Here is a 16323-nt window from a genome sequence, read left to right as displayed (position 1 = left end):
CTGCTCCTCTGACAATAATGGTAAAACATTTAAGAGAACTTCTGAGAGAACACAGTATTTAATCCCCTACAATATCTGTCTGAGGTAGTCTACGCACTGTCAACACTAAACATATTCGATAGCTGCACACCTGACATTAATGCTGATGTTGCAGAATGCAGTCAAAGCTTATTTGAGAAAATTTGAACTGTAGAACAGTATGTAGAAGATGAAAGGTTTAGAACAGCGCCTAAGTAGACACAAAGCAAACCTATGAAGACCCCTAAAGCATAAGCATGGCCACAATGTACAGTTTATGTTTACAGAAGCAAGCTTCTGTATAAAATGAGCTTTATGAGCATTTTATACATACGAGCAAGCTTCATATAAAGACAGCAAATAGAAAGATAAATACACACTGCCTTACCGATGTGGGTATGAAGATGCAGGCCTTACACGCTTTAAGTAGTTTGCTATCGGGTATAATAAAAGGCTGTGGTTGCCCCTGTAAAAATCTCAACATTTCAAATCCTAAACTGAAATCCATGATTCACTGGCAGGTACACACAATTCTCCCCTTCCTACCAACTATCACCACCCAGGATGAACATGACGGAAATGATGTGAACAAAAGTTCTGCAAGAAACTTGACATTGTGAAATAAGATGAATAGAACCACATACAGCAGCACAGGACAAAAGGGAAACGGCTTCTCAGTCTTCCCCAAGAGGAGGAAGAGGAAAAAGCTCCTAGCCAGGTTAAGACTCCACTGTCTGGACCAAAGAAGCTTCTGAACACTACCTCTCTGACAATTCACGGGAAAGAAAGGACAAGATTTGATCATTTAAAAACTTTCAGAATATACAATTCAAAGCTTTCTCAAGTTAAAAGATGACACCTGGATTGGTATGATTTTCAAGTTCAAGAAGCTTTTAGCTATGGTTTACCTTTATCAAACCTCATTTAGAAGTTGGTTTTCATTAAAATTACAAAGACGCAATTAAAAAAAAGCCCCAAACCCAAGTTATTCATTCAAGCGTCTTTAACAGCATATGAAGAACAGGACTATTGTAACTGAAGACAACCTGCAGAAACAAAGCCTCTTAAGACAGCCTATTTTCTGATCCTTTATATTCATACAGTTCCACCAATCAAAATAAAAATCTAGGTCATCAGTATTTTCAGCCAGGATGCAAGAAAAAAACCAGCACAACTTAGGAACCTAAGATTTTCAGCAAAGTATGCAGGGTATCTGGTAAAGCTTCTGACAGGAACTTCTGATAGAACTTTAATCCTCTTCTACTCCACCCCAAATATCAGTCCATTCCAACTTCAATATCTCTTCAGACACTGTGAAGTCAAAGAAAGAAAGGCAAAGCACTATTCTTCTTCTGCCCAAAGAGAATCTTGGACTGACAGAAATTTTTTATATATACACTACATAATTTCCACTTTTATACACATACTTTTCTAAATTGGACTGTTTCACACCCATCCACCAATATTCGGAAAATAACAGATCTACCACATAGGACTTGCTCAACGCCAGCAAAGATACACCCTCAGAATTAGGATTTTAACCAGAGCATCACAAACATTGTTTACTACCCAAATCTGCCCTTTGAAAGCTATCATGAAATAAATTGGTATTTTCAAGCCTTTAAATGCAAGAAAAGCATCTCAGCATAGAATCCACTGACATCCATGGACAAGAAAAAGAATTTCAGATCTTAGCAGAAACAAAGATACCGCCTAAAACTTCTGTTTCTGGGAAATCAGTTACACTTCAAAAGATACAAATAACACCTCAAAAGGTAGGGATTACCCAGGGCTGTGGGTTCTAGCCCTTCGAAAAAAGAGCCAGGAGAGAGCACCACTCAGGGCATCTGCTAAGGAGAAAAGAGGGGCTCAGTCAACCCACTTGGATGTGGGACGAGACACATCTGGGACCATCACACCAGCCCTCACGATCAGAGGACTAAGGCAGCCAAGAGGTGGAAGCAAAATCAGACTCTCCTATAGGGAAGAGTGAAGAACCTGGATGTAGTTACAGTGGTGAAGTTCTTATTCAAATTTTTATACAGAAATTTTTATACAGGTTAAGGGGTTAAAACCAATAATGTTTCCAGGACAGTTTTATGTGTGCTGTGTTCTTCATGTATTTCAAAGGGACACCAATTCTGATACATTGCCCCTGGAACACCTTCCGGAATTATTTTTTTCATCTGTTACTGGAAAACACCTCAGACTGTCCTAAGCAACACAACCAACTTTCTTGGCTTTTTGATCCACTTTGTCCTTCGATGTCTTCCAGTGTTCTGCTAGACAGCCACAGCCAGCAAGTTACTGGTAAGCCTGAAAAGGTCTGGTTTCACCACCAAAAGTCAGTCCTGGGCCAGGCCTTGTTTGCTACATTGCTGTCTGGATATAATGGAAAGCTTATAGCCCAAGGACAGCAAGAAAGCAATCAGATTTTTGCACCAGTTTTACTACCTATTCAGCAGGGCAAGTCTTCTACTCACTCTTTCAGTCATTACCCCCATCACTGGCGTTTTCTTTGAGCTTGCAGTTCCCATCAGAGAGAAAGAAGCCACACATTAAAAAAAAAAAAAAAAAAGCCAACACCCAGGCACAGCAACAGGGGAAAGAGGCAAGTACGCTGACTTGGCAGTGGAATAAAAAAAAAAGTCTCAACAGACCTGGAAAAGGAGAAAAAGCGGCCAAAAGGAAGAAATGTAAAAAAAAAAAAAAAAAAAAAATAGTTTTGCATGTTCACAGAACATTTAACCTCATTCCTGGCAACTGGGAGGCTGCATTATGAACCCTATGCACCACAGAGCGACAGTCTGCTAAAACAATACTATCATGTTTGCACAAAAATTTTCCAACAAGACTTCTTAAAAAAAGATAGGAAGAGCTTCTTGCTCTTGACATACAACTCCAGTGGAACTGAAGTAAACCTAGCCTATGTAAAACCAACAGCTCAAGTGTGTTTCAGATGACTTACATGACACCTTGCAGGACTTTCTGAGGATCAAGGTCAAATAATCTATCGACATAGTGGCGGCTACTAGCTGTTACCTCCTGCAGAGAGAAGAAAAAAAAAATTGTAATAGTTTATATCAATTCCTATAATGGCAGACAAAAAGGAATGGCTAACGCAGCAGCAAGTCTACAAAACCTATTGGACAATATAGCAGCAAAACCACAGAATCATATTTAGATGTGCAGTATGTTACTGCTGGACAACATCCACGCAAACAACCCTGTTCAAGTGTGATTTAAAAAAAATGATGTATTTAATGTAGATAACATGTTATGAGTCAAAGCGAGTTAACAGAGTGATGTTTATGAACAGGGCACACAAAAGGCGTCTACTTCAGTTATTGGCACTGCCTTAAATTCCAGTTTTATTATGTTTAATTACTATATAGAAAAAGCACGAATTCCCGAAAGAAGTAGTTTATAAGAGCAGTTAGTGTTACTGAAGAAGCATACCCAAAAACAAGCTCCCAAAAATAAGGAAGCTTGTATCAAGACATTTTTCTGTAGCTTTACCATAACATACCTACACATTTCAGAGATTGTCCTTCTGTATACATCCCACAAAACTTCAACAGGGACAGCAATACAATATTCTCCATAACATTCCCATAGCTACTTTATAAAACAAAGTGAACTCTTTTCTCTGCAACAGGACCATGCTTGTAAGCTAAACGTTTATACCCTAATGATTTGTTATTCCCTTTGAGAAGATTCAAAGTTGGAGATGGCAAGCGTTCCAAAAAACAAGGGTGGGAAAGGGGAAGGGAATTTTCCCTCCAGGTTCTCACAAACATGTGCCAGGGTGCATTCCCATTATTTCACTTCTTCTTTTTGCCAGCTCAACTTTTTATTAGGCTTTTCCCATTTTTTCCTTATGAGTTTTCCCTGAAAGAAGCTATAAGGGAACTGAAAACTCTTCCTTGCTTTTGTAAATACCTACTCTTGGGCTGAATGTGCTCCCACTTCCCCACCCAGGTGTCAGAAGCGCCAGCAGATTCTTGCTCGTGGTCGCACATAACTCTGAGAGACAATCTAGAGGCAGCAAGACTCCTTTGTCTCCAAGAATACTACTGAATTACGCCAAATAAATTCTACAGATAAACTTCCACCATGTAATGAAAGACAGTATTTTTGAGAACAGCAGAAGACTTTAATCTACCTGGCCTATTTACATGCGTAAGTCTTCTGGACTTCAGAGATCGCGATGCTTTCTGTTTCTAAAACATTCTGACTTTCACCCTATCAGCTGCTAGGTTTGCAGTATGCAGAAGAAGGGCATTCATACCCAGGCAAACAAGTTTTTCAGGTAGTCCCCAAAAATAAAGAATTTATCGACATCATCAGTTTCACAGCTCTCCTACCTAGTAAGGAACCGAAAGGGAAAAAAGGAAAAAGCCCCGGCCCTCGGCTCTCTTAAGCAGTATCCACGCTCTAGCTTTCGCATTGTTACTCCCAGCGCACGACTGATGAGCAGCAGGACTGGGCAACCAGCTCCGGCTGCTCCACTTACTCCCAGCTTTCCCCCAGGAAAGGGAACTAGTAGCAGTTGTCAGACCCCCTTCCGCCGCACCAGCCCTGCCCACAGATGCAACAAACACATCGGCCGCCTCCCTGCAGCACAAGCCAATAAGGCCGTGTCGTGAGATCGCCCAGCGCTACGATGAGAAAACCGGCGTTTGGCTACCGAGCGGCCCCGGCCCCCGCCCCCGCCGCGGGCGGACCCGCTCGGCCGCTGCGGACCCGGCGCGCGGCAGCCCCGAGCCCGCCTGCCGCGGAGCGCGAGGGCCGGCGGGGCCAGGAGCGCTCGCGGCGGGGCAGCGCCACGGCCCGGGCCGTGTCATGAGGTAAAAATACATCCAGAAGAGCCCGCGCCTCCCATAAAAACGGGGACGGGCTCCTCAGAGGAGGGGGGAACGCTGTTCTGAAGAGAAACTCCCGCTGGGAAGAAGTTGTTGCGGCGGGGAGGGGGGCGGGGGGGGGGGGGGGCAAAAGGCAGCGAGCGCCCTACCGACGCCCATGTCACCGCCGCGGCCCGCCAGGCCCGCTCCCGGCCCCGGCCCCCCCGCCAACATACAAAAGGGGCCCGGCAGGTGCCGGGAGCCCCCCCCGCCCGGCCCCGCACAGCCCGCGGCCCGGCCCCCGCCACGGCCAAGGTCAGGCCGAGCCCAGCGGCAGGCGGGCGCCCCCCCCGGCGGCCGCGCTAAGGGGCGGCGGCGGCGCAGGGGCCGCGGCACTCACCGAGAGGACGCTCATGCGGAGCGGCGCCTCCAGCACGCACGCCATCTTGGCGGACGCAGCAGCACCAGCTCCGGCGGCGGCGCCCTCACGCTCGCGCGCGCGCCGCTGCTGCCGCCGCCGGCGGGCACGGCCTCATCGCGGAGCGCAGCGCCGCCGGGCGGGGGGGGGGCGGGGGCGGCCTCGCACCCAGCGAATCGGCCGACGCCGAAACGCCGCTACCTCCCGCCAGCCCGCCGCCCGCGCGCGTGCGCGCCGCCCGCCCCGCCACAGCGGCCGGGGGGGGTGCCGGGGGGGGAGGGGGCTCTCTCGCGCATGCGACCGCGCCGGCCGGGTGCCGCGTGCCTGCCCCGCGCGCTCCCTCTGCGGCGGGAAACGGTGCTTCGGCGTGGGGGGGCGGGGCGCCCCAGCCCTGCCGTGTCCCCCAGCTCCCCCGCGCGCCGGGCTGGGCCGGGCCGCCCGAGCCCCGGTTCCGTACGCGACGTGTGACCGCGGCCCCGCCGCACGCGAGCCCCTCGCTGCTGGCGGCCCCGGTCAGCTGCGGCTGCCTCACCCGAGGGGCCGGGGGCAGCGTGCGGCTCGGCGGGACCCTCCGCCGCGACCCCCAGCTGCGTGGGGTCCTGCAGTCTCATGGCGGCTTCACCCGGCCCACAAGGAAGGTGGCGGGGCCGCCGGACGTGGGAGCACAGTGCAACATACCTGGGGAGCTGTCACAAGTTGACGTCAATACCTTTAATTTTTAAAAAATACTCCCCCTATGAAAGAAAGCTAAATCTCTTTTTTTCTCCAAATAGATTAGTAACATGGGTTGAACAAAATACGTATGGTCTGGCCTGGAATGAAACAAGTGAACGCTTTTGTCAAGTACTTTATAGGTGACAGCAAAAACATTTTTACACCAAGTGCAAGTCACATGTACTGAAAAATCTGATAAAGGGTCTGGCAGGGATACATATTTCCGTATGTTTCTCACCAAAATTTAGGAAGTTGGAAGTTTTCAAAAAGACTCTATAAAGCTTCTTCGAGGACTGAAGACTCAGGGTCTTAAAAGCTGATTAAACTTAGTCAGCCTTCCCTCTATTTTACGTACTTTTTGGCATACTTGGTCTTTACTGGAGAAGCTTCCAAGTTCAGCGCTTCAATTGAATTCTACATGCAGCAGTGGATCTGGCTGACAGGGAAAATCTGTAATGGACGAGTGCACAGTACAGGACACTTCAAACTGTGGAGGGTGTGAACCACTGGAAGAAAAGGCACAGTAACTAGATAGATCAGGCATGATTCATACTCCAAAAAATTCTGTTACTAGTATTTACTAGTATTCAGTATTTACTGAATGGATGCTGAACTTTAAAGATAAAAACAAAACAACAAAATCAGCATTCTATCTTGTCAAAATCTGCTTTCTAGAAAGCTAAACCGCATTTATCAGACAGGGAGGGAGGAGGGACAACATACAACAGAACAATTTGCTTTAAAATCATGAAATCAGACTGAGAAGTCTATTACATGTAACTCAGTATCTTCTACTCCGGGTGATGGAGAACGTGACAGCCAAACACCAGGCTCAGGTTTCTTGGGAGAGTTTTCAAATTCATAACACAATTTATACTTAAAATACTTTATTTCCATTATAGTCTTCAGATCATGAGAAATTAGCACTGCAGACCCAGGACCCTTAAAGACACTCAATTATCTTCAGTAATCTAGTTGACAGTTCACAGCTACTTTAGATAACCTGAGGGTTACACCGAACACTTCCAGCTTTTCATCACAAGGTTCCCTTCGGTGGCTGTTCTGACAGATGAGCAGGCACAGAGAGACAGTAGTATTAACAGGGCCCAACTAATCATTTCACAAACAAGATAGCATCCTCTGGAAAAAAACCCAGGATGTTAATGGCACCATCCCACCAGTATAAAGCTGTTAAACTGCTGAGAGCATTACTTTTGCCATTTTCTAGCCTGTTGAATACTTACACGCATTTAGTTTTCATAGTGAACTGCTGACAGGAGAGGAACTAAGATGAATCCCAGATTGCGGGAGTGATTTTAAACAGAAGTCTTGACCTTAAAGCATTTCCCTGCAACATAACTCACACTCACAACTCCATTTCACTGACTGCTCCCTGTCCAGTTCCCTCTTCCTGTCTGGATGCTTCATCCTCCGCTGTGCCTGTGCTTTAGAGGATTAAAACCACACAGGAGCTACTTCTGCTCTCAAGGGTGGCACTGTCACGGAGTCCCGCTCCATCTGGACTCCAAGAGCTCAGCACAGAACACCAGTAGAATTTGACAGGAAGACTAATGAGTCTGACATACGCTTGAAAACATTCTCATTTTCATGAATCCAGCTAGTTCTGTTATCCTCACAGCCTTTTAGGCCAAAGGAGTGTAATTTGTTTGCTAATACTTCAGGGCAAACTAGAACAATAAAAAGAGAACTTCCAGCTTCCAAGAGGGTCTCTCTTCTGGCAGCTCCTCTTCGTCCTCAGCTGAAGTTTATGAAGGTACTTTGGAAGACTCCAAATCCAGTTGTAAGAATTCAGCAAGTTACACGCTACTGAAAAGAAATGACAGGTGAAAACTTAGGCTAATGAGAATGGCAGGCATTATTATCTCCAGAAACTTATAAACATCAACCACCATATATGAAAATACCACAGACTTAATTAGTAAGAATTGAGACAGTGATGATGTCTGCATTTAGAAAGCTTGTTCATCCTAAATAACTTGCATTTTAATTTTAAGACATTGTTCTCAAGTTCTAAGAAGTGACACACAATTGAGGTTTTAAGAACAGAGGTGCACTCTTCCATGGTCCCCATAAAACTGTCATGCGTCAAATTAAGAGACGATTGCCTATCAAAACTGTAATTAAAAGCCAATACTGGACAATACACATTGTTTTGTTTATGACCACAAAGCTTTTCTACAGCATGAGCATCACCAGAAACAAAAATGTTCACTCTTCTATTGCTATTTTGTTAGCATGGGATTTCTGTTTTCAAATTTAGTTCATAGAGTTATTGCATATGCTACTTAGTATTAAAAGTTCAGTATAAAACAAGACAAAAGCAATAAAATCAAATCATTCAGTCTTACAAGTCAGACAACCTCTCACTTTGACTTGAGTTACAGTCTACAAGTTCTTCTCTTGTTAAACAAGCACGATGAATCTTGTATAGCAGTACATCTGAAGGTACACAGTATACATTAATAACCAAGAACTGAAGCAAAATCCACCGATACATGAGCGTTAAACCCTTTTGACAAAAGTACTTTGTTGGAAAAGTCTGCTTCTGACTTAGATGTTTAATCCAGATAATTCTTCTTCCTTGTGAGAGGTACATACAGCCTCGTCAGCTTAAGAAAGTAACATGAATAAGATCAAGTAACATTAAAAGCACAAGTAGTGCATCACAGTTCTCACCACCTTCCCACAAAAAGGTAGAGAGAGAACTTAGTTATACATTGTACGAAGCATTATTCTGTTTTATCTTCATCCTCTGCAGCATAGATAGCTTGATTCCTTCTCTTAATTTTTTTAACGCCACTGTTCCCATTTTCATTACCACCAATGCGCTTTAATGATCTCTCATTCAAGCTCTTCTCTTCCACCTGCTTACTCACACTGGACTTCTCCAGTTCCTCACTTGTGGAGTCCATAGCGTCATCAGATGATACCACCATGGAATCTGGCATGATCCGGATGTCAGAAAAACTTGCAGAGAAGTCAGGAGGATGATCAGGGGAAGGATCTACAGAACATGTACTCAAGTCTTCGTCACCACCTTCTTCATCCAGCATTATTTCGTCTGGATTAATGGATGAAAGTCCAGAATTATCTGTATTATATTCACTGGGTTCTTCTGCTGACCCAGTACTGTCCATCTCTTCTTCCTCCTCCTCCTCCTCATATTCACCTCGTACTGAGCCCTCTTCTTTAGCTTGCTGGATCCTGTCATTGATGTCAGTGAGGCCAAACTGGGCACAAAACTCAGTGGTCTGCGGATTGATGGTATGAACTGGTTCCACATGTTTTTGGGGCTTGCTGGGATCATAACAAGCAGCTGTCAACGTGAAGTTACAAGGAATTTTGAGGTTATGATTCACCTCTTCTAACACCTCTTTGATAGCTTCTTCCGTCACGCTGTAATCCCACCTAAACAAGCATATAAAGGTTAAACAAGTGCGGCTAGTCAAAAGGTATTCCCTGTTCCCACTGCAAAGAGAAATTTTTGAAGAAGGATAATAAACTAATCTTACAACAGACACCTAATTTCTCAAATTATTTTTTTCAGGAAAGTACTTCAGTCAATACTGAGATTCCCATCTCCCCACCAATTTGTGGGGAGATTTGTGTACTATGTCAACCAACCTGATAAACACTCACCCCCCCATAACCCAGCCTGATTTCCAGTCTCACAGCATAACTAGCAAGATGATTGGTCACTGTGTATTATTTGCCCCTCAAATGGTGGTATCTAAGTTTGCAAACAAAACTAGCTGCCCATGTAGAGCACCAAAGAAGTTGTATGCACTGAAGTATAGCTCTTGCAAACACCCCCTTTGTTTTCCAAGGCATTTAGCAAGTCCTATGGGGCATTATAGGCTGCAGAACCGAGAAACACAACTCTAAGGTAAAGTTTACTTCCAGTTCAGCAAAAATCACACTTCCTACTTTTACATGCGACTTACTTTGCATGGAGGCCGTTCTTTTCAGGCATATTCCATGAGCTCTGAGTCACATTAACAAGGCTGTTGGTGGCCTTGAGGACTGCAATCCACTCAGCGTCATACTCCAGGGAGTCACCTGCATTCGGATCATGTTCTACATCTATTATCTGTTTACAAGAACACAGAAAACAGATGTGGTGAGTTATTTCTCTTGACACCAGAAACTGATTAAAAATTTCAAGTGCTACTTTCATGGCATAGAGCTTTAATTAAGTTTCAAGTACACCAAGTTAGCGGTCTCAATGAAATGAGTCCTCTCAAGTTAGCCCTACATAGAAGTTTATAGTAATGAGAGACTAAGAAAGGATAATCAACAATAGTAAAAAAGGCATTTCTGCATTTTAGCTTACAGCAGATAAAAACCAAAACACCAGCAACTTAAAAAACAGCATTTACTTAGTCTTAAATTCATGCTGACTTCTAAGTGGATACGTATCAAGAATTGATAGCAACAGTTTTTCAGCTGTATAAACATGCATTCTTAACACAGCAATGAAAATAACATGAGATGTTTTCAACTGTTTCAACAACTGACAAATTGCAATCCCAATCACTTTGTCTTCAGTGACACTAACCCACATCAAACCATTTGGATTTACCAAACTGCACCCATCAGGCTCTGATTTTAAATAATTCATAAAGCAATTCAACCTTTTAAGGTAGTTTTAAAGAGTTTCTTCCTCTCCCCCCTTTAAACCAAAGCTACACACCGGTGGATCATCATGCTGCTGGAGGTAGTACTACTCCAAATCAGTTTTCTACAGGGTTTTAAGCCAGGCAACCCAGTGTAACTTCGCATAGCAAAAGCCCATCCTCATACTCTCTCCCATCTTCAAAGGTAGCTACTAGGGCAAACGGATCCCACCATAATGAACCATCCTCCCCTTAAGGTGACAAATAAAAGCTACTTTAAAGTAAGACTACTAAAACACTTGACAGCATTTGAAGAGCATGCTGCCAGCAGCTCCCTCTCACAGCAAAGCATTTGAGAGTCACCCATTTGAGGGTTTACAGATGGCACCCCAGGCAGCACACATACGCCACAGACACAAACATTGTTTAGATGCTGGCAAATCAGTTTGGCGCTCACACTGAGAGTTCCCACAGCCTAGACCTTCTGCTTGTCCCTTGCCCTTCCTAGCCAAGATATGCACCAAACAAAAAGAAGCAGAGCCGTTCGCCTAGGAAGTCATACCAATTTCTGCTGGAATTCACAATATTGAAAGGAAATTACAGTACTCGACTTAGGCCTCAATCCTGCCTGAATCCATGAACCCAGACCTGAAAACCGAGGCCCTAGCTGACCCAAATTAAAACCCAGAAAGAAGAGCCTCAGGATGGGCTTTCTTCTTAGGTTTGACATTTGACAAAAAAAACACAAGAGGAGATTCAATTCAGGTTAAAGTAAAGCTATTCCTCCAATTAAGTCAAGTACTTGTTCTAAGGTGGAAGAAAATGGTAAGAATAAGCAAACACTGCGCCTGCACGAGAGGACACAAGGTCTGCTTATTTCAAGACAAGATTATACCAAGAACATTCCACACATGCACCATTCCTAATTTTTTCCAGTTCCTCCATTTCTAAGAGCTATTCTTCAGCTTATACATAAGCACAGCACTGAGCAGTCCAGACAAGTGAAGTACTTAAAGTGAAAACCAACTGCACACAGTCATCACCTGCAGAAAGTCTCTGTGCGGCAGGCATTTATCCAGAGCCAGAAACTTTGTTGCTTTCGGTAGCTCTTCTTTGGAGTTTGTCTAGGAAACAAAGGGTGTTAACAGAGTCATTAGCATTTCTATAAAATCTGACTATTCTAAACAAGTTATATAGAGAGACGTAAAAGTGTAACAAACAGAGAAACTTTCTGAAATAGAAAATCAGCACACCATTATAAGAAAGCAATGGAGGGACAAAGAGAAAGACAGACTTCACTGGAAGTCTAACAGGAAGCTGGATGCAGATGACAGGAAGATAAAGCGAGAGCCACTCTTCATCCTTAACCAAGGCAGCTAAGCACACCGGGCCTTGAAGCCAAAAGACAGTAACATAATCGGAAACAGACTTGTTGAGCCTAGAAAGTCTAGAGTTACATTTTTACAGCTAAATAACTCACAAATAGGAATAGCACATCACAGCACTTTCAGGAATAACTCAAACCAAGAGAAGTTTCAATCTACAGGGGATGGTTTTTGGCTTTATCCAGGCCACCAGACAACTTCACCTACCAAGCCTTTCTACAAGCATCCCCTCCCAACCCCAGTCAACAACTATCTTCTTTTCAGTCACTCCTCCATCACCTTGTTTGGAATCTGTCTCCTTCCCTAATAAAGTCAGAAAAGAGGGTGCCTGTCTGTAACCTTAAATTAAGAAGTTTCAAAGTGCAATAATGTCAGCTATTTCACATTGTCTCTGAAGAAGATTAGATAGGTACACCACTGATTTATAGCATCTCATTAACTTACATAAGCTAGCAGGCTTAACACCACTTAATGTTTTGCAGCTTAAGCTGAGTTTTAATAGCTGAGCAAAAACACTAAGAAGTTGCTTTTCTGGACATGATTACCTACACTGAAATTCTAAAATGTGCTTGGGACATATACGTTCTTGATTATTTTTTTCCCCTTTACCTGGTGTTGCATGAAAGCTGCAAATTTAACATGAAGATGTGCTGAGAACCAGTAGGTGGGTTTCAGATGCTGCAGAAGCTCTGAAGCAGCAGGGCTTCCTAATGTGTTGCTTTCCACTTCTTGACGGAAGAAGGATTTCATTTTAAGAAGCTGTTTCTTGTTTCCATAGTGATATATGCTCCTTGGCCAGTCATGTGACATAAATATATCAATGGGACGCTTTAACTGTCAAGCCAAAATGCAGACGGTATAAATAAAACAGAGATGATAAAGAAGTTTCAAAATTACACAGCACAAGAGGGAACATGTGTAACGTTCTACCTCACATCAGTACAGAGTCAGCTGTGACCAACACTCTGACTTTCAAAGCAAGTGAGTACACCAGTGAGCCCCATCTTTCAGGCAACCTTTGAAGTTCCCAAGGGACTCTAGTCTCCATGGGTTATATTACACTTCCTTGGGACAGTCAGCTGTGTTTATGTACACTGCCTTATAAGAGATCACACCGTCACACTAAGTGTCAGGCACTCAGAAGAAGACTCTTAAAAATTACAGCTATAGAGCAAGTGCTCTAGCCACAATTAGAGGCATCTTCTTCCTCATGAAACTTCTAAGAGCTTTGTTTAAAAGGGAAAATGTCTAAGCACGATAATTCCTCCTCAAAGCAAGCACCCCTCAGAAGTCTAATCAATGTCTGAAGCATGTCTTGGTTCAATATTCAACCTATCTCCTTCAGCTGTATCAGAACACACTTCTAGATGAAACCCAAGTCCAACTAGCAAGAAACTTACAGTGAAATGCATCAAACTGTTTACAATGACAGCAAACCCTTGGCCTATGTGCAGCATCCCTGTATCTACTGAACACTTAAGGGTGCAACTGCAACCTGGATAATCATTCACAAGATGCTTATAAATACATGTATTTATACTACAACCTCAGCAAAATGGAGTAGCCCTTGTGACAAAGCAGGGAGTAGGCAACAGCTCAAAAATAAAGCTAATCTGTCCTTTGAGTTTCTCACCCTGGAATCAACAATACTTCACCCACAGGAATTTGGGATCAACTTATTCAGCTGATTCAATTTTGATTACTTAACTTTGTACTAACCAGTTTGCATGTTAGACAAGGTAGCATCCATCTTCCTAAAGCTAACATAAAGCTGGAACTGAGGTGTATAGCTGGAGTACTTTCCATTCTGTGAATTTTATGCAATTAAAAACCCTACTCCTTCCTGTGCCTGATTCAGATCAAACATGCACTGCTACGCAAAGCATAAAATGGCCTGTCCAGATAAATTGGGAGTTGTTGTAAGATCTGCTATCCAATAGCGTATGTATTCAGAATAGCTTTAACATCTTACTTCCAAATTAATCAAAACTATTTACCATTGTTTAAAAAAATGGACTTCTCACTAACCTGCTTGAGTTTGAAGACTTCAATATTCCTCACGTGGTAAGCGCTTCTAATTGTTTGCTGGTTGTATGGAGGACACTCAAAGTGGCCTGAAACATTGAAAAAAAAAAAAATAGTGAGTAGTCACCTGAATCAATAGTTCCCTCTTAACACAGCTTCTTGGGGCCATATAGACACCTAGAGCAATCCCAAATAAAAGGCTGCCAATAATCAAAGGAGATACTGTATTTGCTTTGCATGAGGCTTACACCAACAGGCTCCTAACGTACGTGCAAGGCAAATACTTTGTAAAAACATGTCTACAGCTGTGATCCTTTCTTCCATTCTGTGTCTTATTGTCATAAATATAGAGAATTCCATAATTGTGGTGGAAACAAAAAACAGGAATTTGACTCCAATACTTAAAACTCAGAACCTGTCTGAAATAAGTAACTTTTGGCAGAAAGATTTATGTGTGTAATTCTGGAATGAAGTTTTGAATCTCTCTGGTGTGGTAACGCCCCTCCTTACTTCTCCACACCCCGTACCTCCACAGTTACACTGCAGAGCAATGTGCAATCACATGTATAGAGAGCTGTTCACTGCATAGCCATGAAACATGTGTATCAACTAATGTCATGGCTACACATGTAAACATGCTGGCACAGCTAAAGAATGTAAGGCAGACAGCAGAATGCAAAAGCTGGGCATGAACATAGTAGGAACAAGGGATGTAGTCTCCAACTTTGCCTTGGGACAAGAAATCCGAATGCCCCTACACGCTCTTAAGAATGAAGAGAAAAGTTACTTTTTTAGTAGTTAGCGTTACTGTCAAAAAGGTCTCATCTTCCACATATTTGTATTCAGGCACACAAACTGTATGCTCAATAGCAACAAATTTAATTTAATTAGCATTGATAGGTATTAGACAGAATTCGGTGTTCCAGAAAACTAGTTCTGTGCTTTGCAGCTTGAAAGCCATCTGCAAAGCTTCTCTGAAGCAGTATGTTACTGAAGGTAATATTACTGCACAGTAGTCACAAGTAAGGGGCTGCTATTTCATGTGCTGAGGAGATCAGAAAGACTGTCTTCTGTTTGCTGACACCAGCTATCATCTGTGACACGACTTCTGTCCGCTGATGGAGGCCCTTTCAAGGAAGAAGAAGGAAGTACATACGCTGACACCGAGCGACACCAAGCCTCAGCTCAGGACAGCGTACATTTGTACAACATCACGTTTATACACTGACTGATTCACACAAGGAAAACCAAAGCCTCGCACTGCGCTGCCATGGAACAACCAGGGCTGTTCCAACAACATTCCGAAGGCGCACTGCTTCCTGCGGCTTCACCGGCAGGAGCGCCTCACCTACCGCCTCCGGGAACCCCGCGCTGAGCCCAGGGGGCTTCCAGCCGGGAGGGGCGGCAGCCAGACACCCCCGCCGCGCCCCTCTGCCCCGCCGTACCTTTCCGGTAGTCGTGAGACTTGAAGATGCCCGAGATGCCGCCGATCCTCACGCCGCGGAACCGCACCACGCCCGCGTACCCTGGGGGAGAGGGAGCGCGGCTCGTCACGGCGGGGCCGCCCGGGGGGGGAGTGAGGAGGGGGGCGGCGGGGCGGGAAGGGGGGGGGCGCGGAGACCCTACCCAGGTAGTAGATGTTGGGCGCCACCCACCCGCCGTAGGGCAGCTCCTGCAGGTGGTTGGACGCCTCGTGGTTCCCGCCGATGAACACGGTGAGGACCGGGGCCGCCTTCTCGCCGGAGTAGTACCTGCGGAAACACCACAGCGCGGTGGCGGGGCGGGCCGGGCCGGGGGCCGAGCGGGGCGGGGCTGGGCCGGGCCGGGCCGGGCGGCGCTCACCGGTAGAAGGTCTGCATGTGGCGGTACTTGGCAGGCACGGCCATGCAGCGCAGGTCCGCCTCGTTCCGCACCGCCTGGAAGTCGCCGCAGCAAAGCAGCAGGTCGGGCCGCACGTTGTGCCGCCGCTGCAGCAGCTCCAGCGTCTCGTACATCTTATCCAGGGCGCCATGGCAGCACCCCGCCACCGCCACCTTCATCGCCGCCGCTCCGCCAGCCGCGCAGGCGCCGCGCACGCCTTGCGCGTCACCGCCCGCCCGGCGCCTGCGCCGCCGCAACCGGCGGGGCCCGCTGCGGCGCCTCGCCCCGCGGGCGGCGGCCGGGGATCGCCCGGTGCCGGACCGGCGTGGGGGTGCGCTGCGTCCCCCTCCCCAGGGGCCGTGGGGGCGGGCGCCTCTCGCTCGGGGGCGGGAGGGGTGCCACGGCGCCCCCGGGGCGCGGCG

The 16323-nt window shown here is 45.6% G+C and overlaps 2 protein-coding genes across 8 annotated transcripts in view; both read right to left on the bottom strand.

The window, feature by feature from the left end:
• The window catches only part of ARMC8 (armadillo repeat containing 8), an 86811-nt gene extending 81287 nt beyond the window's left edge, over positions 1 to 5524 (bottom strand). For 2 of the 7 annotated variants that reach the window (XM_056358170.1, XM_056358168.1), the window contains exons 1-2: positions 5263 to 5520; positions 2987 to 3063 (exon numbers count right to left, since the gene is read on the bottom strand). In XM_056358170.1, coding sequence (XP_056214145.1) covers positions 2987 to 3063; positions 5263 to 5307 — 122 coding nt within the window. In that variant the 5' untranslated portion in view covers positions 5308 to 5520. Of the gene's footprint in view, positions 1 to 2986; positions 3064 to 5262 lie in introns of all 7 variants that reach the window. The other 5 variants (XM_056358166.1, XM_056358172.1, XR_008825122.1 and 2 more) reach the window with 4 other exon arrangements.
• A 2428-nt stretch (positions 5525 to 7952) lies between these two features.
• Positions 7953 to 16115, bottom strand: DBR1 (debranching RNA lariats 1). The gene is made up of 8 exons (XM_056358789.1): positions 15884 to 16115; positions 15668 to 15792; positions 15487 to 15567; positions 14045 to 14130; positions 12626 to 12850; positions 11675 to 11755; positions 9960 to 10105; positions 7953 to 9423 (listed from the first exon to the last, which is right to left on the bottom strand). The coding sequence occupies exons 1-8, from the start codon at positions 16078 to 16080 to the stop codon at positions 8745 to 8747; spliced, it is 1620 nt and encodes a 539-aa protein (XP_056214764.1). The 5' UTR covers positions 16081 to 16115; the 3' UTR covers positions 7953 to 8744.
• Between the last annotated feature and the right edge of the window lie 208 nt (positions 16116 to 16323).

This window comes from Falco biarmicus, chromosome 13, assembly GCF_023638135.1.
Source record: "Falco biarmicus isolate bFalBia1 chromosome 13, bFalBia1.pri, whole genome shotgun sequence".
Lineage (NCBI taxonomy): Eukaryota > Metazoa > Chordata > Aves > Falconiformes > Falconidae > Falco > Falco biarmicus.
This window is presented reverse-complemented; position numbering and strand designations above follow the sequence as displayed.